The sequence below is a fragment of the Chelon labrosus genome (genome assembly GCF_963514085.1).
Source record: "Chelon labrosus genome assembly, chromosome: 7".
Classification (NCBI taxonomy): domain Eukaryota; kingdom Metazoa; phylum Chordata; class Actinopteri; order Mugiliformes; family Mugilidae; genus Chelon; species Chelon labrosus.
The window spans coordinates 16856244-16875741 of NC_140343.1; the positions used below are offsets into that span (position 1 = coordinate 16856244).

At 40.8% G+C, this 19498-nt stretch overlaps 2 protein-coding genes across 3 annotated transcripts in view; both read right to left on the reverse strand.

The window, feature by feature from the left end:
• hcn2b (hyperpolarization activated cyclic nucleotide-gated potassium channel 2b) overlaps positions 1 to 4005 on the reverse strand; it is a gene marked incomplete at both ends in the record, with an annotated part of 38947 nt that extends 34942 nt beyond the window's left edge. The window contains 2 exons of the mRNA XM_084547776.1: positions 1391 to 1814; positions 3146 to 4005. Of these exons, the coding sequence (XP_084403902.1) occupies positions 1391 to 1814; positions 3146 to 4005 (1284 nt within the window). The remainder of the gene's footprint in view (positions 1 to 1390; positions 1815 to 3145) is intronic.
• A 3106-nt stretch (positions 4006 to 7111) lies between these two features.
• bsg (basigin) lies at positions 7112 to 18816 on the reverse strand. 2 transcript variants are annotated; one of them, XM_084547926.1, is made up of 9 exons: positions 18552 to 18816; positions 14571 to 14921; positions 12957 to 13125; positions 12146 to 12234; positions 11898 to 12034; positions 11485 to 11761; positions 9585 to 9609; positions 9431 to 9497; positions 7112 to 9321 (listed from the first exon to the last, which is right to left on the reverse strand). In XM_084547926.1, the coding sequence occupies exons 1-8, from the start codon at positions 18613 to 18615 to the stop codon at positions 9437 to 9439; spliced, it is 1173 nt and encodes a 390-aa protein (XP_084404052.1). In that variant the 5' UTR covers positions 18616 to 18816; the 3' UTR covers positions 7112 to 9321; positions 9431 to 9436. The 2 variants fall into 2 exon arrangements, with proteins under 2 accessions (XP_084404052.1, XP_084404051.1); XM_084547925.1 differs by lacking the exon at positions 14571 to 14921 and having other exon boundaries at positions 18552 to 18790.
• Positions 18817 to 19498: the final 682 nt, after the last annotated feature.

Consider the following 19498-nt stretch of genomic DNA (forward strand, 5'->3'; position numbering starts at 1 on the left):
GCATTCGTTCGAGTGCGTTAGAATCAGTAATTAGGGTTCTCTTAGAGTTTAAATTACAACTCTGTAATCAGAAGAGCAAGGTGAGAGAACACGCATTTGATCGGTAGATGCTCGGTTAGGTCCAAACGGGAATCCTCGGTTCGTACAGAAGACACATGAACAGACTAAACTAATTGTGTTTGTGTAGCATGTGGGAACACCATGATGGATGACAATGCATCCAACTATAGACAAGTAAAGCACCCATTTGCCACTGTTTGATGCCGTAAGTGCTTTAAACGTAAAGTCATTTCCTAATTTAAGAGAATGAAAGGCAATTAGTGTTCCCTGGTCTTTACTCCTCTGAAAACTGCTTTTCACTTTCCCACTGATAAGCCTAAATGAACCTTTCACAAATTCTTAACTGCACCTGTAAACCGGGTTATGATGAGCCATTATCCAGCCATCAGGCTTATTGCAATGCAGCGTTGTAAAAGCTAATTTTATTGTGAGTCCAGGAAGTTATTATATAGAGGAGGATTTGTTTTGATAATCCAGACACAATTACCTGTATGCTCACATAAACCGCCGCGCCGCCGTCCAATATTGTACCGTTAATTAGAGCAAAGCATATTTGCACGTTGCACGAGCGCGCTCCAATTTAAACCTACCCCTGCACCGCGGCGGCTGTGGTAATCACCGCGGCTCTGGCAGCGTTCATTTGTGGGAGAAGTGGTGCTAATGAGGCCTTTTGTTAGGAACTCACCGGGAGGATTCATGGAAAACTATACCATCGTGGGAAAGCGAGTTCATAGTGTAATCAATGCAACATTATCGGCAAATAAAACAAAAAGGGCTATAGAAAAGATGCAAAAGAGTTCGTAAACTCTTTTCTGTTGGTGGTTTCTGCAAGTGGCTAAAAAGACAAGTTTAAAATTATACTAATAAAATGATCAAAACAGATCTATAGATGAGCAAACTGCAGTGTATTTCTTCCCAATTTTCCACAAATTCCGTAAGTTTTAATTGAGAGTTCTTACTATATGCATAGCAATTTCATTTCTATGTTTTGGAGGCTTAATAAATTAGTTTCATATTTCTACTGACTGCTTCAGAAACTAAAGGGTCTTGGAATGTGGAACATTTGGTGCAGTTTTGTTCATCCACCATCGGTCAGGTGCACAGATAGCTGTGCTATTTAATTCAGCCACTGTCTACACATGGTACGGCCTACAACAGGGGTGTTCCTCACGTGTGTTTCCCTGGAGTATTCAGTGGTTCCCATGTTTCAGCACCACATCATTTGCTCATATGCATTAACATTAGTTTAGGTTCATTCACCAGTAAAGCAACACTAAAATCCTTTCTTACTTCCTGTGCTTGCATTAATAAACGCTGAAATTCAGCATACCTCCTCCCACTGGTGGATGTAACGGATGAGCCTGGACAGCCGGAGCAGGCGCAGCAGACTGAGGATCTTGGTGAAGCGGACGATGCGGAGCGCCCGGGCCGTTTTGTACACCTCCGAGTCGATGCCCTTCTCCACGATGAGGAAGATATAATCCACGGGTATGGAGGAGACGAAGTCCACCACGAACCAGCTCTTCAGGTACTTCATCTTGATCTTCTTGGGGTCGAGGATGATCTCGGTGTTGTCCTCGAACACGATGCCCGTCCTGAAGTTGAGCACCAGGTCCATGAGGAAGAAGGTGTCGGACACCACGTTGAAGATGATCCAGGGCGTGGTGGTCTCGTCCTTGAAGAAGGTGATGCCCACGGGGATGATGATCAGGTTGCCCACCATGAACATCAGCATGGTGAAGTCCCAGTAGAACCTGCCGGGACGAAAGAGAGGGAGGCGGTTAAACTGGGTCCAACAAGGGACGACAAAAAGTTCTGAAATCTAAGGAAACAATAGGACAGGATAAAGGGCAAAATTTGAGCTTCTGTGTACGAGTCTAAAAACTGAAATACAAATGTCTAGACACTACAATCAGCAGTGCAATTTGAAATGGATATCAGATTGCCAGGGGAGTTGCTGATTCTGCTTGATTTATGACAAGCGGTATTTCTGGCTCGCTGTGCACTCTAATGGGCAACACACACTCAGAAAACAGAACAGCGCCACCCCTAACCACAGAGACAAAGGCGTGATGCTCTACGAAACGCCAGGTTTTTCTATATCCTCTCCCTGCATTGTATCTTCTACTGGTGTGTTAAACTTTAACCTCTTACTTGGTCCAATAAACTGCTGAATTCCTTCAAAATCAGGGACAAACAGACACATGAGCCCCGGCTCACTACAGTAACTAACACAACACAATCAGCCGTCACCACAGCTGCAGCTTCGTGCTCTATTCATTCCCACTTATTGTGATGTGTCAGAAACTACTCTTATATAATGGCCAATCCAACCACAGGCAGTTCAGGGGTTCAATTGTTTTCAAAGCTAAAACAACTGATTGATAAGTTATTTTTATTGAAAAATAAAAGCTAAATATACTTTGCTTCTATGGCTTTTTTTCCTGATGTGACAAACATAGCTCGTAGAAATGTAACCTGGGTTTTTGAACATTTGTAAGTGTGACATTCAGTGTTTTACTGACAAATCCATTAACAGCTAGATTATAGAAATATTTTTTTGTCCATTAAGTCTCAAACAGGGTATCTTAGTCTGTCTCCTGAGCTCAAAGTAAGAGGAAGACTGAAGTGTGTTGCTGAGTCATGATCTGATCCAGAAAGAGTCCTACTTTTAAGCACCCTCTGTTAATTTGCACATTAAAAGCTATAATCAATATTAAAATACAATATTTATTTTTAATGGCACATTACTAATGGGAAATAGTTAATAGAAGAATTTTTTTTTTAGAGAGCAGGAGCTGTCCTCGGTGCTGAAACGGATGTTAAAACTCAATTAGAATATATCCTACTGCTGTGAACGCAACATTTTATGCTGCGTATGAAATTCAACTCTTTATAGAAAAATAAATCAAACAAATGTTTCTATTCCATGCCTGTTTTATTTCCACTGTGGCTATAACGGATGTGCTTGTGTTTCCAGTACTTTTCCCACATAAAGTTTTTGGATCTGGATTAGATGCTGATCGTGACCAAAGCACTCTCGCAGTGCGCACTGCTCATGAACCTAACTCAGTTTGAACCATACCTGAAGTCGCTGTACGGGTGGATAATCCAATTACCCGCTGACTTTACGCGCTCTTGCTCTTTCTCCACCGCCTTCTGGCTGCCAAACATGCGCAGGGAGAACTTGTTAACTCCAGGCTGGAGCATGGAGCTAAACTGCCGCTGCATGTACGTCTGTCTGTCCCCATCGTCCGGAACTATCTGGGAGCCGTCCTCTGCTTTGCTGAACGTTACAGAGTTTCTTGACTGCTGACTCGGAGTCTGTCCTTTACTAGTCGGGGCGTTGGAGAAAGAAACTCTGGAGTCCTTTTTCTCCGTCCCCGCCGCCGACGTCTTGACTTCGGCCCCGGGCCCCTGTGTCAGGGACCCCGCTGAAGTCACAGAGCAGTCCATGCTTGCACCCTGCCCCTGGCCGTCTTCGCCTGCTACTGCTCCATATGCCTGCTTCTCCTGCCTTGAGATGAGAGAGGAGAGGCTCCCTGAACTGGCCGGGTCCCTTCTACAATCTCCGTTTTTGTTGCATATCATGCCGAAGTCCCCCTCTCCTGTCACGCCTGCCTCTGAGACTGTGTCCCCTCTACTCCTGTGATCTGACTCTGAGCCGCCTCGGCCGCCAGCAGCATCCCTCTGGCATCGCAGAGAGGAGGAGGAGGCGCTGCCACTGACACTGAAATGCGCGGAGTCCTGGTCTTGAAAGAGCCACAGCTCATTGTTGTTGGAGTTTTTGCGCGCAATAGACGCGGCTCCGCCTCCTGGCGTAAAATTCTTCATCTTGGTTCCTCCGCTGCCCCCATGATCCTCGCATCCGGCCAGGCTGGCCACTTGAGGTGGTCGAGGCTGCTGGAATTTGGGCTCCTCCTCGCCGTCCTCCGCCTCCTCCATCACCGGGCAGACAAAGACGGGAGACACTCCCGCGTACCTTGAACCTGGCGAGACTGGGCGGCGGCAGGGGGGATGGAGCGTGGAGTTCAAAGCATCAACAGTCCTCTCTCTGCTTTTCATTCACATCGCTTTAGGGTGACAGCGCGCCGGTGGCGTTTCTATGGCTGCAACCTGGAGAAGGAGAGGGAGACGGCAGCATTACCCTTGGGCTGCAACCACCTACAGGTAGATTACACTCAATAATGAAGACAACGAGCACACAAAGCAATTTGGTCAAGCCAGGACACGCCCAGCCAGGCAGTGTAATTAAAAACAAAACTCTAGTCAGCTGATGAATAGATATACAAATAAAAATAAAAAAAACATGATTAAACACATGCATGAACTCACGTGATGGGAACAATTAGGGTAAAGGTGACAAATGAAGGTCACAAGAAGTTCTGCTTCTTTTGCCATCCACTGTTGGGCTGAGCAGCAACAGATCAAAAAAGACTCATTAGCCAATAACCAGTGTTCTCATGATCAGCTGACCGGGAACAATAAAATTATATCTGGGCTTTCTCAATCAGGAGTGAGAGGCTAGCAACAGCGTCCGCCTGTTGCTTTTCGGGTATCCGCCAGTGTGGTCAGGGGCTCTCCTGGTCAAATGGCTCCACCTTGTGGATAAACGTGCAACTTGCACAGACTCGAGTCCACATCAAACTGTTTTTTTATTTATTTTTTTCATTTTACTGGATTATTATTATTATTGAGGATTTAAGATATATATGATTAAACATATACACTGCCTGGCCCATTGGACCGCTTTTAGCTTTGATTACGGCACACATTCACTGTGGCATTGTTTTGATAAGCTTCTGCAATGTCACCAGATTTATTTCCATCCAGTGTTGCATTAATTTTTCACCAAGATCTTGTATTGATGATGGGAGAGTCTGACCACTGTGAAAAGCCTTCTCCAGCACATCCCAAAGACTCTCAATGGGGTTAAGGTCTGGACTCTGTGGTGGCCAATCCATGTATGAAAATGATGTCTCATGCTCCCTGAACCACTCTTTCACAATTTGAGCCCCATGAATCCTGGCATTGTCATCTTGGAATATGCCCGTGAACATCAGAGAAGAAAAAATCCATTGATGTAATAACCTGGTCATTCAGTATATTCAGGTAGTCAGCTGACCTCATTCTTTGGACACATAATGTTGCTGAACCTAGACCTGAGCAACTGCAGCAACCCCAGATCATAGCACTGCCCCCACAGGCTTGTACAGTACACACAAGGCATGATGGGTGCATCACTTCATCTGCCTCTCTTCTTACCCTGATGCCCCCATCACTCTGAAACAGGGTAAATCTGGACTCATCAGACCACATGACCTTCTTCCATTGCTCCAGAGTCCAATCTTTATGCTCCCTAGCAAATTGAAGCCTTTTTTTCCAGTTAGCCTCACTGATTAGTGGAATTCTTAAGGCTACACAGCTGTTGAGTCCCAATCTCTTGAGTTCCCGTCTCATCACGTGTGGAAATGTTCTTACTTTCACTATTAAACATAGCCCTGAGTTCTACTGTTGTTTTTTTCCCCATTTGATTTCACCAAACATTTAAATGATCACAGATCACCATCAATCAGGATTTTTTTTCCGACCATATTTTATTGCTTTAATTTTTTCTTTTATAGCTACAGCACTTTAAAATCGTACTGAATGTGGAGAACTGCTACCTCAGTTTTGTTGTATTCTTTACAATGACAATAAAGTGATTCTGATTCTGATTCTGATTTCTTCCTCGAAGACAATGGTTCCCCACTATCCTTCCAGTTTTTAATAATGCGTTGGACAGTTCTTAACCCAATTTTAGTAGTTTCTACAATCTCCTTAGATGTTTTCTCTGCTTGTTGCATGCCAATGATTTGACCCTTCTCAAACAGACTAACATCTTTCTGATGATCACAGGATGTGTCTTTCGACATGGTTGTTTAAGAAATGAGAAGCTACTCATTGCATCAGTTGGGGTTAATTAACTTGTTGCCAGCTGAAATCACCCATGCAGTAATTATCAAATAGGAGGACTACCTTACAAATATTGTGTTGGTGTTTCTCGTGCCTCCAACAGTTGTGACTCATCAGTGAATGGACATGGGCCTTCTGAGGGTGTCCTGTGGTGTCTGGCAACAGAATGTTGTTGCTGGAGGCCTTTGGGTCCTATGGGTTGAAGGGAGGGGCCTCTGTGGATCATCCCACAGATACTTGATCAGTTTAGGATATATTGAATTTGGAGGCCAGGTCAACACCTTGTGCTGTTTATGTTTTTTTTGTTTTTTTTTTAGTTGTTCCTAAACCGTTTTTGTGTCTGGTTGTATCCTGCAGGGGACAGCTGGTGCCGTCAACGATTGTCAGTGCTTTGGGGTGGGGGTGTCTGGTCTGGTCTAGGTGGGTGGAGCATGTCTATGTAACATCCTCATGAATACCAGGTCCAAAAGTTTCCCAGCAGAACATTGGATTGCCACAAGATGGTCAATGTTATTTACTTCTCCTGTCAGTGGTTTTAATGTTGTGGCTGAATGGTGTAAATATCTAGAAACAATTTCCTTTATTTAAGGACATAAATTGAATTGAATAGAAATATAACCATCTTCAAATAGAACATGGAAATTCATGAGAACAACTTTTAAACTGTACCCAATTTAACTTTATGTTTTTGACCATTACAAGGAAGCACTCATTTTAACCAGACACATTCAGTTAGTAAGGAGGTCAAATTCTTCTTCGTTTTGGCCTGTAACCAGAATTTCTGAAAGGTACTTCAGGGAAATATTTTTGGACGACAGTTGGTAGAATATTTAAAGACATTACTGATGTGTCTGAAAGCCATTGTACGGGGAGACTAGAGTGGCTTAGACAAAGGCCTACGTCTAAAGGTTTCAGTGAAGGTTGCTTTGCTCATTAATTACAGCGCATGTCTTCAGGGTCCAGGGTTACACAGAGGTTAACTCACTGTTTAAGTACATTTTCTCTCCAGTGAATCACAGGAGTAATCATTCTTTTGTGCTGTGACACGCTATTCTAAGCCACCCATCCACCTGAGTCAAAGTAACAGGAGACAAACTTCATTTCAACACCTTTATTCAGTTTGTGCAAGTTGTACAAGAGGTGGTATCCAGTGTAGTTGGGAGGTACAACATTTTACACAATTCTGGCTAGCTCCTTAAATTTGTGTTAACTCTGAAATGGTAACATCCAATCACAACACTACTTCAGGTTAAATGGAACATATGGCTTCTGAATCATATTCTACACAGTCAAGGAAACAGAGACAACAATCCAACAATCGCACACAGTGCCTTGTAGAAGTATTCTCTTAGTTGGCTTTTTACCTATTCTGTTACATTATAACCTGTAATTTAAATGTTTATTTGAATTTTATGAAATGGATATGCACAAAATAGTGAAATGAGAAAAAAAAAAAAAAATGTGACACAAGCCCAACACATCGCATCACCCCAAGAACACCATCCCCACAGTGAAACATGGTGGTGGCAGCATCATGCTATGGGGATGTTTTTCAGCAGGAGGGCTTGGGAAACTGGTCAGAAACAGATGGATGGTGCTAAATAATTGCTGCAAAAGGTGGCTCTACAAAGTACTGTCTTTAGGGGGTGAATGTGTATGCACGCTGCAGTTTTCTGTTATGTTGTCCTATTTGTTGTTTGCGTCACAGTGAAAATAAATTAAAAGAAAAAAAAAAAATCACATCTTCAAAGTTGTAAGCATGTTCTCTATACGAAATGATGCAAACCTTAAAACAATCCATTTTAATTCCAGGTTGCAAGGCAACAAAACATGGAAAATGCCAACGGGGTGAATATTTTTGCAAGGCACTGTATGTTTCAAATCACACAGAGTGGAAAAAAACCCTTTACCATGTATCTGCAGTCGTAATCGTCAGTGCATGGGACTGAAGTTGCACTTACCAGCCGCAACTTTTACCTTCTCGCACTTGGTCCTTCATAGTTTTAGATTTATTTATTTTTTTTTGACTGCAGATATGAAATCAAAAACACTGGAGACTAAACCTTAAATTTAAAATATCTTAAGAGGAAAAGGAAATAAAAGTATAATTTAAAATAGCAAATTTTTCCTACTCAAAGCTGAAAGGTCTTACGGCAAGAAAAACTAGCATTTATTAATCGCACAACTTAATTTGTTGAGTTACATCTAAATCTTGTAAAAGGTAATAAAATGCACAAAGAGAAATGGTGCTTGTTAAGGCAAAGTATGCAACTCTGCTAAGGGAGGTTTGTATTGAGACAGGTCAAACATGTGAATTCAAACAGTCTTTGCTATAAGAATGGCAGTGATGTAGAGCTCTACTTGTAAGTTTACATACGCTGGCGTCGCTGAGATATTGGCTTTTTAAAAAGTTTTTATAACCTTGATTGTTTTTGTCTGAAAATACACACAAGGTGGCACACACACAAAAATAACTTGATAGTAATAGGTTCTGTTTATAAAAAGCCAATTTGTTTCTTACCTCTGATTTTGCTGAATGCTAAATTGAAGTGAAGCATGGAAGTGAATCTCTGACATTTTAGAGAAGCTGCATATGGGACACACTGTCAAAAACATAATGCCAGATGACCCAAGAATTTACAGCACCAAAAGGCTTTTCGCCAAGTAGAATGGACAGGGTTTCTAAAAATTAAAAGGACCTCACACTATCGTAAGTCTGCGAGGTGTTATTGATGCTAAAAAGGGCGCACAGATTTCTCAGTTTTTAACTCATTGCTGTTCTGCCTGGTCCCTCACTCCGTTTGCTTTGAAGAAAGGAACAAAATTTAGAAATTCCACCAGCATATGTAAACTCATAAGCAGCACCGGATCCGGGTCAAGAACACTTCAGATCCTCCAAAACAGATCCTGTGCTGCTTTACAAGTGACCATTTCAGATCAGACAACATAAAAGCAAAGACCGACAACTGTGAGGTCTGTGTGGGAAGCGTCATTGTTAAGTCAATCACAAACTAAGCATTCCTCATGTGAACATTTTCAATTGTTTTAGAACAAAGTAACATACATTTGGCTAGAACAGCTTTTAAACTCATGCAATATTTGCCCCACGGCCTCAAGCGGGAATTATTTCACACTATGTTCTCAGCTGCACAATGTGGAGAAGGATATAGAAGAAACCTAAATGTGAGGAAATCTTTTGCTTAAAACATTAACACCCAAGCACAAAAAAGGTACTTAAAATTGCAGGGTGCACAGTATAATGTGCCACACAACAGCTGAAGCCTGGACTGTCATCTGGATGATCATCTAAGAGAGAGAAGAAGAAATTTTATTCACACAGGAGGCGCTAGAGGAGTAGGCCATAGCAAATTGTTTTTAAATTTACGACTTAATTCCTGTGGACAGTTTCACATACCTTTTTCTAGTTAGAATTCCTTTGCCTCACATTCTTGTCTTTGTGGTTTTCAGTAGAATTGCTCTTCCTGAAACACACAGTACAACATGAGCTATGGGACAACTGTCAAAATCTATGGCGTCAATAAAAGTGATAAGATGCTGACTGTACTTACAGAGGAGCAGCTCCTGAATCATCGTCTGGATACCATCATGAACAGAATCAATGAAGGAAGACAAAAAGAAAAAATATAGTCAGTCAACAACAGATCTGAAGTTTGTGAGAAATACATGCCAACCCCCAAATCCACAGATGATGGTAGCAAATGTTAATACAATAACATGACATCCTCTGTAACGTGACTGCAATGAGGTTATGATCAAATCCAATTGAACATGAATAGAAGCATGCCAGCCTATTACATTTCTGAGAATGAATGCTACAGCTAAATCCTTAGAAAGTAATTTATCAAGCACATAATTATCATTTATAATTCAGAAAAGTCTCTGGAAATACTAAAATAAGCATCTCAGACTACTATGTATTGCTCAAGGAAATATGTAGCAATGTTTTCAAAATTGCTATTAATGAATTTTTTTTTTACGCATTATCATGAGTCACCCCTCAGCATCACAGAGGCTCATGCAATACAAGCAAAGAACACCAAAGGAACACTGCAGTGGCAGTATTCAGAAACACCTTTAAACTGGCAGAGCTAACATACATCCTGGCATGTACAGTGGCAGTACTCACACCTGAGCAAGAGCATGTATAATGCAAAAAGTAGGCTACCTCAGTGGTCAAATGATTAACGAGACAAATGGTATATGGTCTATTGATCTCGAGAAGAGGGTTGCCTATTGTTGATCATGCATAAAAGTACAAGATGCAGAAAGCATGCAGGCAGATTGCTGAATATCTTCCCGATAACCTGACCAGCTTAATGTCAAACCATTACACCAGTTTTAGTGTCTCATTCGACTCTTTCATTGGCTCAAACGTGTCATTTAAAGGAAGTGAAGTGAAAAGAAAATTATTGTAGCTTGCTCCGTTTTGAAATTCAAGGCCAGTGAAAGAGTGACCATCTCTTTGAGCACATTCCTCTCAGAAGTGGTTACTATGAAAGCAGTTCATTCAGACTCCCATAGCTTTTTCCACGCCGTCATCTCAGCTCAACCACTTCAGTCTGACATGCAGTTTTGTTCACTTACCAAAATGCAAAATCAGCAGCGAACAGAGGAGTAAAAATTGTAAATAATAAAAAAAAAATATATAAGTTTCTATCACAATTTTGTTTTTATATACAGAGGCGGAGGCCAATTATTTAATTGTCAAAAATCCAAATAATAACAAAATCAAAGACAATACGGGTTCAGGTTGAAAGCATGCAACTAAAAATCACCTGGCAAAGAACAGTACCTCGTCATAAAACTTTCTGAACTAGTTGGCCAATAAACAAAGTACCACAGTTTGATGCCTTTCCATTCCGTTACACATTAAATGACTTAATACAAGATTTATATGTTACAGCAGAAGCCTTGTTGACAAAAGTTGAATGACTGAACTTAACTTCTACTATTACCTGTTCTTTTTGCACTAAAAACTTTGTAATCAGTAAAATAGCAAAATGGTTCATAGGCTTTGGAATTTGCAAACCCTTGCAGCCAACTAACAAATGTAAGTGGTTGTTCAGATTGAAATCAAAACTCATAGAAGAACATGATGTGTGCTGCTACGGGTATCCATGAGAAGACTGAGTCCAATCTAGAAGATCAAACAGTGGCACTACTATTACTTCATAGTATTATGAAATATGACTTTCAGTGTGTTCATCTGGTGTCTTGATATTTTCTAAGGGAAATCAATAGAACTGGTTAACCTGCTCGAGTTACAAAGTAAAGGAAAAGGTTTGTCATCTGTCACATATTTACATGGCAAAGGTTTCTGACAAAGGTAATGTCAGACAAGATACAAAACACCAGTTTGTCAACTGACAGAACTGGACACAACAGTTTTATCATCAGTTTCAGTCTGACCACGGCCATGCAGCGGTGAAGGCTTTGTGGCATACGTACCATCATTGATCTCATCAGGCTTTCTCCTCTTCTCGTAGATGAAGATAATGGCCACAAGGACAATGACCTCAACCACAATGCCAAGGAAGGGCCAGAGAGCAGCCAAGCGACTGCGCACACGCAGCTGGATCGTGTCGGAGCCTGTTCCAAGTTCGCTGGTTCCAGAGCAGATGTAGTGACCGCTGTCCATCTCGATGCTCAGGTCATTGACGGTCAGAGTGGTCTTGTTAGGTGTGCTTTTGATCTCATACTTGTCTCCAGTGCCGTTCATGATTGACTAAGGGTTACATCAGATAACAATTAGAATTCCTATTATTTAATTGTTTTTTTGTGTTTTTTTTACAGTTGTTGATGCGTAATTTCACAGTGAGAGCGTCAGCCTATACTAATACATATTCCCAAGCCTGATGTACCTTTCTGACAGTTTCTTCTTCCTTGAACCAGATCCAGTCAGTGGGCAGTGGATAGCCATGAGCCACACAGGCCATCACACCTTTGTCATTCTCATTGCCATGCTCAGAGTGCTTGTAGGCGACAACATGGGGAAGTGCTGCCACAACATATATTCAAATTAGAATCTGAAAGTTTCCATGTCGTCATTGTAGATATGTTTTGGACTTAGTTTTATAATTAGTTTGAATGACAACTGAAAACCACTTACTTTTGACTTCCACTGTCTGCTTCACTTCTGGGTCAGTCTCAAACACACATTCATACTTTCCAGCAGAACTGTGGGTGATCTTATCCAAACTGGAAAGGAAAAAAGTAAGTAACACTTAGAACATCTGTTGTACAATTTATGTTGATAGCATGTAGCGGTTGACTTGGGAGAAACGCTGAAGCCTCTAAAGTGAAGGTGATTAGTTTTCCAGTAATCCCAGTAGAAATTTCAAGATAAATTGAAAGCCGATAGTACATCCCACAAATATTTCATATTTCCCGTCAATCACAATCCCACTTTTGTTGAGTGCCGTCCTGTACAGTGCTACTTCACTCTCTAATGGGGAATTAAGGTCAGGCAAAGTGAACACACTGCTAGGGGCGCTTATCCCTGCTGCCAAGACTACTGGCAAAGCTGCACGTCTGCACAGTCCATCTCTGTGTTAATCATGAGTAGTGAATGCCTGAATGGTGCCCCAAGCTCTGCTGCTAATGGTGTCAGCAAGGGAGGGAGGAGAGTGGAAGGGGATGACTGACAAGCAGAGAAATGGACAGTGTAAAAGTGAGAGTAATAAACAAATGAAGGGAAACAATAAGGGCTAGAGCAAGATGTGCAAACTAACATAGCTGTCTTCAAGGCAGAGCAATCTTCTGTATCCATTATGCTGTCTTTCAGCTTCTTTTCGACCTAGAAATACCTAGAATAGGTTGCTTTTCATATGTGTTGTAGTTCAACATATGTTGAACAGTCCTCTTGTCTTAAATAGTACATAATGCAGCAGAGTAACTGTAGGACCGATCTTAAATCATACCTCCAGTCTGTGAATAGTTTTTTATCAGTGGACTTGGAATCTTCAATGATCTTGCCATTGTGTGTCCAGTAGGAGCCCTTGACGGGAAGGCTGGTATCGGTCAGGTTGCAGCTGAGCACAGCGGAGGTTTGGTTGATGACCACTGGAGGTTCAGTAATGATGTTTGGGGCTTCAGACAGAAAACAAAGAGGAGAAATAAATTATTTAGCGTTCATTTTGGCAATTTTAGATATCGAGGACTATTTAAACACAATTTCTGTGTTAAATGTACTATTAATTTTTTTTTTTTTTTTAAATCTATAAATAAAGTCACATTTTGTCTGGACACTCAACAGCAGTCTTCAGATTTGATGAATGACATGTCACCAAGCAAACCATGTACACCACAACCTTACACACAAACAGCTGTGTTATTCTTATTGTAGCCGGGTGTAAATATGGGTTGGGAAACAACATGTCATTTTATTTTTGAAACAAAAGTTGAGTGTTGATTGGTCAAGAAAAAAAAAAGATTCGCAACTTAGTCTGTAACACGTTCGATCAACTTACCAGTTTTGAGATTTGAAAAAGAAAATGAATATATTCTCACAAATAACAAAAGAAAAATCACAAGCACAAGTTCTGCACCAACGCACAGAACTTTCAAAGAAGGGTGTTCAGAGCTCCACACAAAGAGGAGCTCTTCCCCACCAACAGTACAAAGGAGGAATAACAGGAGTCATACTGGGAGGGTACTAAATATATTTAACTACGAAAAGGTCATGGGGAAAAGATCACTGAAGAAACGTATGCAGAAGCAGCAACAAGAGGAGGATCAAAATAGGCACTTTCAAAGCCAATCACAGAATAAAAGCTAAAGCATTTAAAATATGACTGCAATTTAATCGTTAAAATGAATTGACCAATACTTGACAAAACTAAATAATACTGGGCCACAAGGCAGAAAGATGCCCCATGGCTGAGAATCTATGAAAATGAGTTGCCATCTTCTGTGCCTACAGTTCAGAAGGTTATCAACCACAGAAATTGTCTACAAGCATGAACAAAAGGGGCATTGCCAATGTTAGTATCAATTAAGGAAAATTCTAGCAAAATAAATATAAATCTACTAAAAAAGCAACACTAATGAAGTAATCTGATACCCCTTTTTGTGTTGTTTTTATTTTATATATTTACTACTATTACATATTAGATTTTATTATTATAAATGGTGTTCCTGTAAGAGCCATCTGCAAATTTCCAACCTTATGACCAGTATTATATACAAGAAAACCTATCGTAGTGGTTATCAAGACTCCAAACAAGGGGGAAAAAAAGGCATCAGATTCAGGACATACTTTGTGTCGGGTAATACGGGAGTAGGGAGCAGCCCGGCCATGTTTTATGACCAAGTTTGTATTCAGCTACAGTTTAGCAGAGGAGGAGAACGTGGAACTTTTTTGGGAAAGGAGAGGGAGAGTGCATACTGGGTGAAGAAGGACGGAGAGGGTACTGGACCAGGAAACATGGCGGTTGAGTGTAATGGGAGCTGAATGTCCAGGACTAATTTACTAATGAGGAGAAAGCAGCCAGCTACTTTGACTGGAGTCTCCTCATATTTCCTCTGCCACTCACTTTTAATCACAATAATGTTTGCCTGCGAGCGGATCCACTTGATTTTTGGCGTCTTCTTCAGTTCATTGCGGTCAGGGTCGTTGGAAGCGCGGCACTCATATGTGCCCGAGTCGTTGAGGGTGAGGCCAGAGAGGCGAATGGTGCTAGTGGCATGTGCTATATATGTGGCATTCATTTGCACGCGGCCATCCCGTGCCCCATCAAACAGCTGGGTGAAGGTTTCGTTGGGCTCTTCGCCCTCTACAAACCACCACTGCACCTCTGGGATGGGGTTCCCTATCACCTCACAATGCAGATCTGCACTGTCATCGATCAACTTTATCTGAGACAGGGGAGACTTGATGAAACCAGCTGAGCGCCGTTTACAGTCAACCCAGCAAACAGAAATTTGGAATATTATATTTAAAGCAGACGATTTAATGAGTTGATGATAAGATGCGATGATGGAAAAAAAGACAAGCAAAAGGAAAGAGAAAGAAAAAAGACAGTTAATAAAACACAAATGAAATGAAAACATGAAAGAGAGCACATAGAAAAGGCATAGATCATACATTCTTACAATTATCTTATAATTGGTGTTTTGATCACCTGTCCTATTCTGACCCATTAAGATAAATACACAAGATAAAAGCAACATAAAAAAGTGTGAAGGGATAACTCGAGTGACGCAAGATTGCAGCATCAAACCCTACGATTAGTTTTAAGTTTATTACGTATATGTGGACAACATTTTCACTTTTAAGCAAATTGTTTTGAGAAAGATACCAAGTATCCAGGATTACTGGAATTGGATTACTAGGACTAATTATATTTTTGTATCAGTAATTTACCAGGGCTATCAACTTATTAATCACAATTAATCGCATGATTTGATCAATCAAAGTGTGATCAGAACATAAATACCTAAATAATAACCGGAAAACAGTGACAAGAACGGTTTGCAACGAATGAAACAGAATGTGAAAAGAAAAGCAGATGAGGGTGAGATGACAAACATACCACTTTACAAATTAAAATGCATGTAAAAGGCAGCAAGGGTTTTGTGCCGGTAGCCTTCCGTCTCCTGTGCCAGGGTCAAGCAATGCTGGTCACAGTTTTGAACTAGGCATAAACACTTCCAGTCATTTAATGTAGACTATTCAATAATGGCCACTGGTGAATTCACAAAGGAAAACTTGCAGTTGTGACATCTGACTGTTATCATATTTCTTTGAATATTTTATTAGATTGTGTGTGTATGGATGGCTGTGGTAAAAGTATTTTCTGGCTATGACTTAGGGTGTAAATACATGCATAATACACTGGGATCTGAATGCGATCCGGTCATGCCACATTTGTGGGTGGTTAGGCCTGTATCGTCCTTGACCCATCCAGCTAGTTGTGCTGTCACTTCTAACTCAAGTTTGAAAAAAAAAAAATGCAGGTGGTGGCGCTAATGCTGGCGTGGAAATAGAAAAACATAACACAGCAGTATCATTACCGGTCACCTGCATTGTATTTGTTGTCAAGTCAGCCAGCCCAAACTAAAACTGAGAGATTAAGTCAAGATAACAACAACAAATTTGATGCCAGGTGTAAATGCGCAGACCAACCGAAGTTGATTTTAGCCACACAACAGACAGGAACATGTCGCCCACCTCACAGAAACAATGCTGTATGACCACAGATACAATAAAAATAACAGTCATCATGCCAATGACTAAGTTACAAAGATGGTGGTCATGATCAACTTTCAGCTATTAAAGACCAAACAAAAGGGGCATACTACAGAACGTGTCCACGAGAGACCACGTATATCACGCAACGTACCCTGCTCCAACCATTACCCAAGGTCACCTTCATACCACACGCTGTAAAGTTCAAAATTAAATATAGTGTAGGCAACAGTCCCAATTCTGATTAGATGTAAACCACATGAACCTTGACACTGTGATTTACTGCCTGTAACCCTCTGCTCCATAACGTGAGAATCAATTTCCTGTGCTTAGAGCCCTTTCAAAGATCAAATTTCCCAGGCAGCATTTGACATTTACCCGTTGTCAACAGAAAGCAAACACGGTTGGAACAATGGCTCTTGAAAGGCCTAAAAAAATCAAAAAGGTAGCCTAGCAAGGGGGAAAAATCTTAAAGTTTATTTTATAGAGACATGGAATGACATATGTTGGTGAACTCACACTGCCAAACTATGGCTACACATGCTTTATCTTATTTTCACAGTGTTTGCCTAAAAACTGCATTCAATCAACTGAAACTCTGAAAAGTCTTTTCATAGAATGAAATTCCCCCGGGCAAATTCAAATACTCCCGTAACAAAGCATATTGACATGTTCACACTGAACAGGAAAAGCTAGTACAACCTACAATACTGTCCTTACCCAAGAGGAGATAACACAATGGAAAGACAGACAACTTGCCCATTGCGATCATTCAAATGTCTCTGACTACTTTATTTGTCTCTCATAAAGCTAACTCATCGATGGAAGAAAAAAAAAAAAAAAACTGTCACAGTCAATGTTACTGCTTGGACTGAAGGTTTTTATCATGAAAGGATCCTCTAAGCTAGAGCAGACTAAGCAGCTCATGTCTCAAAATGGTAGCCAATAACAAAATGAGTCTTTGTTCAACACCATTTACCCAATTAACTTTAACTGTACCATCAACTGCCCAATACGTGTACAAATCTCTCTGGTTAGTTTTTTTTTTTTGCTTTTCACACATCTTACCTATCTGCTCCCTAACCTACATTTGAAGCTAAGCTGGTTTAAGATGCAGAAAACTCGAGGGAAACCTAATTTTACTCCTGATCTACACCAGAGCTACCAAAGCAGGAAACAACGAGAGGCACGAGGTTTCATTTTACGTGCCTGGCTAAACACTCATAGTCTAATCGTTAATACAAACCTCTCTTGAAAATTGCATTGGACTACCCAGCCTGTGGGAACCCCAGCAAAATGAAGAGTCAAAATGAAAGACCATTACTGCAAAACGTGTACTTATCCATCTATGCCTTGGGGCTGGTGAAATACCAAATGGAAATGACTCAGCTTTGTTAAGTTTTAAGTGTCGTAAAGTGTGACTAGTTTTTCCATTATTGAAATAACTTAAGAAGATAAATAATAATCATAATAAAGAAATAGTACTTTATTTGTCAATGCAGTATTCACAGCAGTTAGGATGTTCAACCAAAATGAGGAACAAGGATCAAAATATCACTGTGTGACGACTAATAAAAATAAATCTTACGGGGCCTATTCGGTCCCTGAATCTGGGCCAACCGATTACCGTTTAGTCAAAGCAACCTATCTACTGTTGGCAAACAAAGCTGATAATTTTTAGCGTTATAACGAAAAGTCCCCTGACTCCTGAGAGGCGGTGATGACAGATACATCACAGTGCTCCAGTTACAACATCCTTTAAATGGTTTTGGAAGACGAACCCTGGCTTGTTAACACTAACGTTAGGGACTAGTTAGAAACCATCTTAAACGTTACGCAACGACGGGTTCATTAGACCCCACCGGTAAACGTTACTGGACCACCGTGCGTTGTACATTAACGTTACACACCATGTGACCGCAAATCTAATATTTGCCAAAGCTTGGCAAAGACAAAAAAAAAAAAAAAAAAAAAAAAACACCACATAACAAAAAGGCAGTTTGAAAAAAAACATAACTCAACATTAATGACTTATCGACGAACGGTTCGACGGAGTCTTTATACAGCAAATTAGCTAAATGTGTAGCTAGCAATACTGCTACTGCTACGGGTATACGGAGCTAACGTCAACGGTCACATATTTCCCACAAACGGTCGACAAAATCCCTTGAAAATTCATTAATAGCAGGTCAAAGGCATCGTTTCATGTCGAATGTCTCAACTGTCGTACCGTTAACACTGAGGAGCTCTAAACAAACAATTCTGACGGTCGTAGTCGGGGCAAAGTCTACATCTTCAACCAACATGGCCGACACCGAATTCTTACCTGTGGACGCACTGGCTCGCCAACAGCTCAAGAGAAGGGCGCTGACAGCCCACAGAAACTTCATGGTGGAGAACTGTTTACTAAGTCGTCGAATTAATTAAATACTGGCGACGTTAGGATGAATCTTCTCCCTCCTTGTCGCGTGAACTCCCGGTGGTATGTGGGCGCTGAATGGACGACAGTGAGCCGATGTAGTTGGTCGTCCTCTAGTTGCACCTCACGCACACGCCCTGATCAGCACGTACGCATGACGTTTTCCTTAGGGGCGTGGCCACATGCAATAATTTACTATCTTTTTGTCTTTATTTCATTTGACAACTTTAAGCCCAGTGTCATACATATATTTAACACATGTATTTATATACTGAAAATGTTTGAGAATTAAGAGATTAAGTATTGTTTTTAAAATACCAGTGTCTTAGAAATTTAGAACCACAAATATAATGAAATCAAAAATAATCATGTCACCACTGAGTAGCACGATTCAGATTATTCTAAACGACATTCCACATTCAGTCTTTAAAGGTTTGTCGGCCATCTGAAAGCAGTGCACATAGAGAAATCTTTGCTGTATTAACAAGACAGAAATGAATATGAATCCCCCCTCTTGGATTGCAATGAATATTTGAGCTCTGAAATGCTGGATGTTTGTAAAACCGCTCAGCTTTAAGTAATCCCGACTCGGAAGAAAAATATATTAGAAATTTGTACCCAGCAGGGCCTTTCAGAGTGTTGTTCACATGTATGATGACAGCTTAAGTTTAAATAAAGGCATATAATAACAAAATACAGTGAGAAACATTGTCACTAAAATAGCTTTATTGAAGTAAACACGTACACATTAGATCAATTTCTTGCAAAGTGTTTGAGTGCTAAAGGGCCGTGTATGGGCGTTGAGTGTGCAGACTTTAATCATAGTCCAATTTCAGCTTACTTAAAAATGCCTA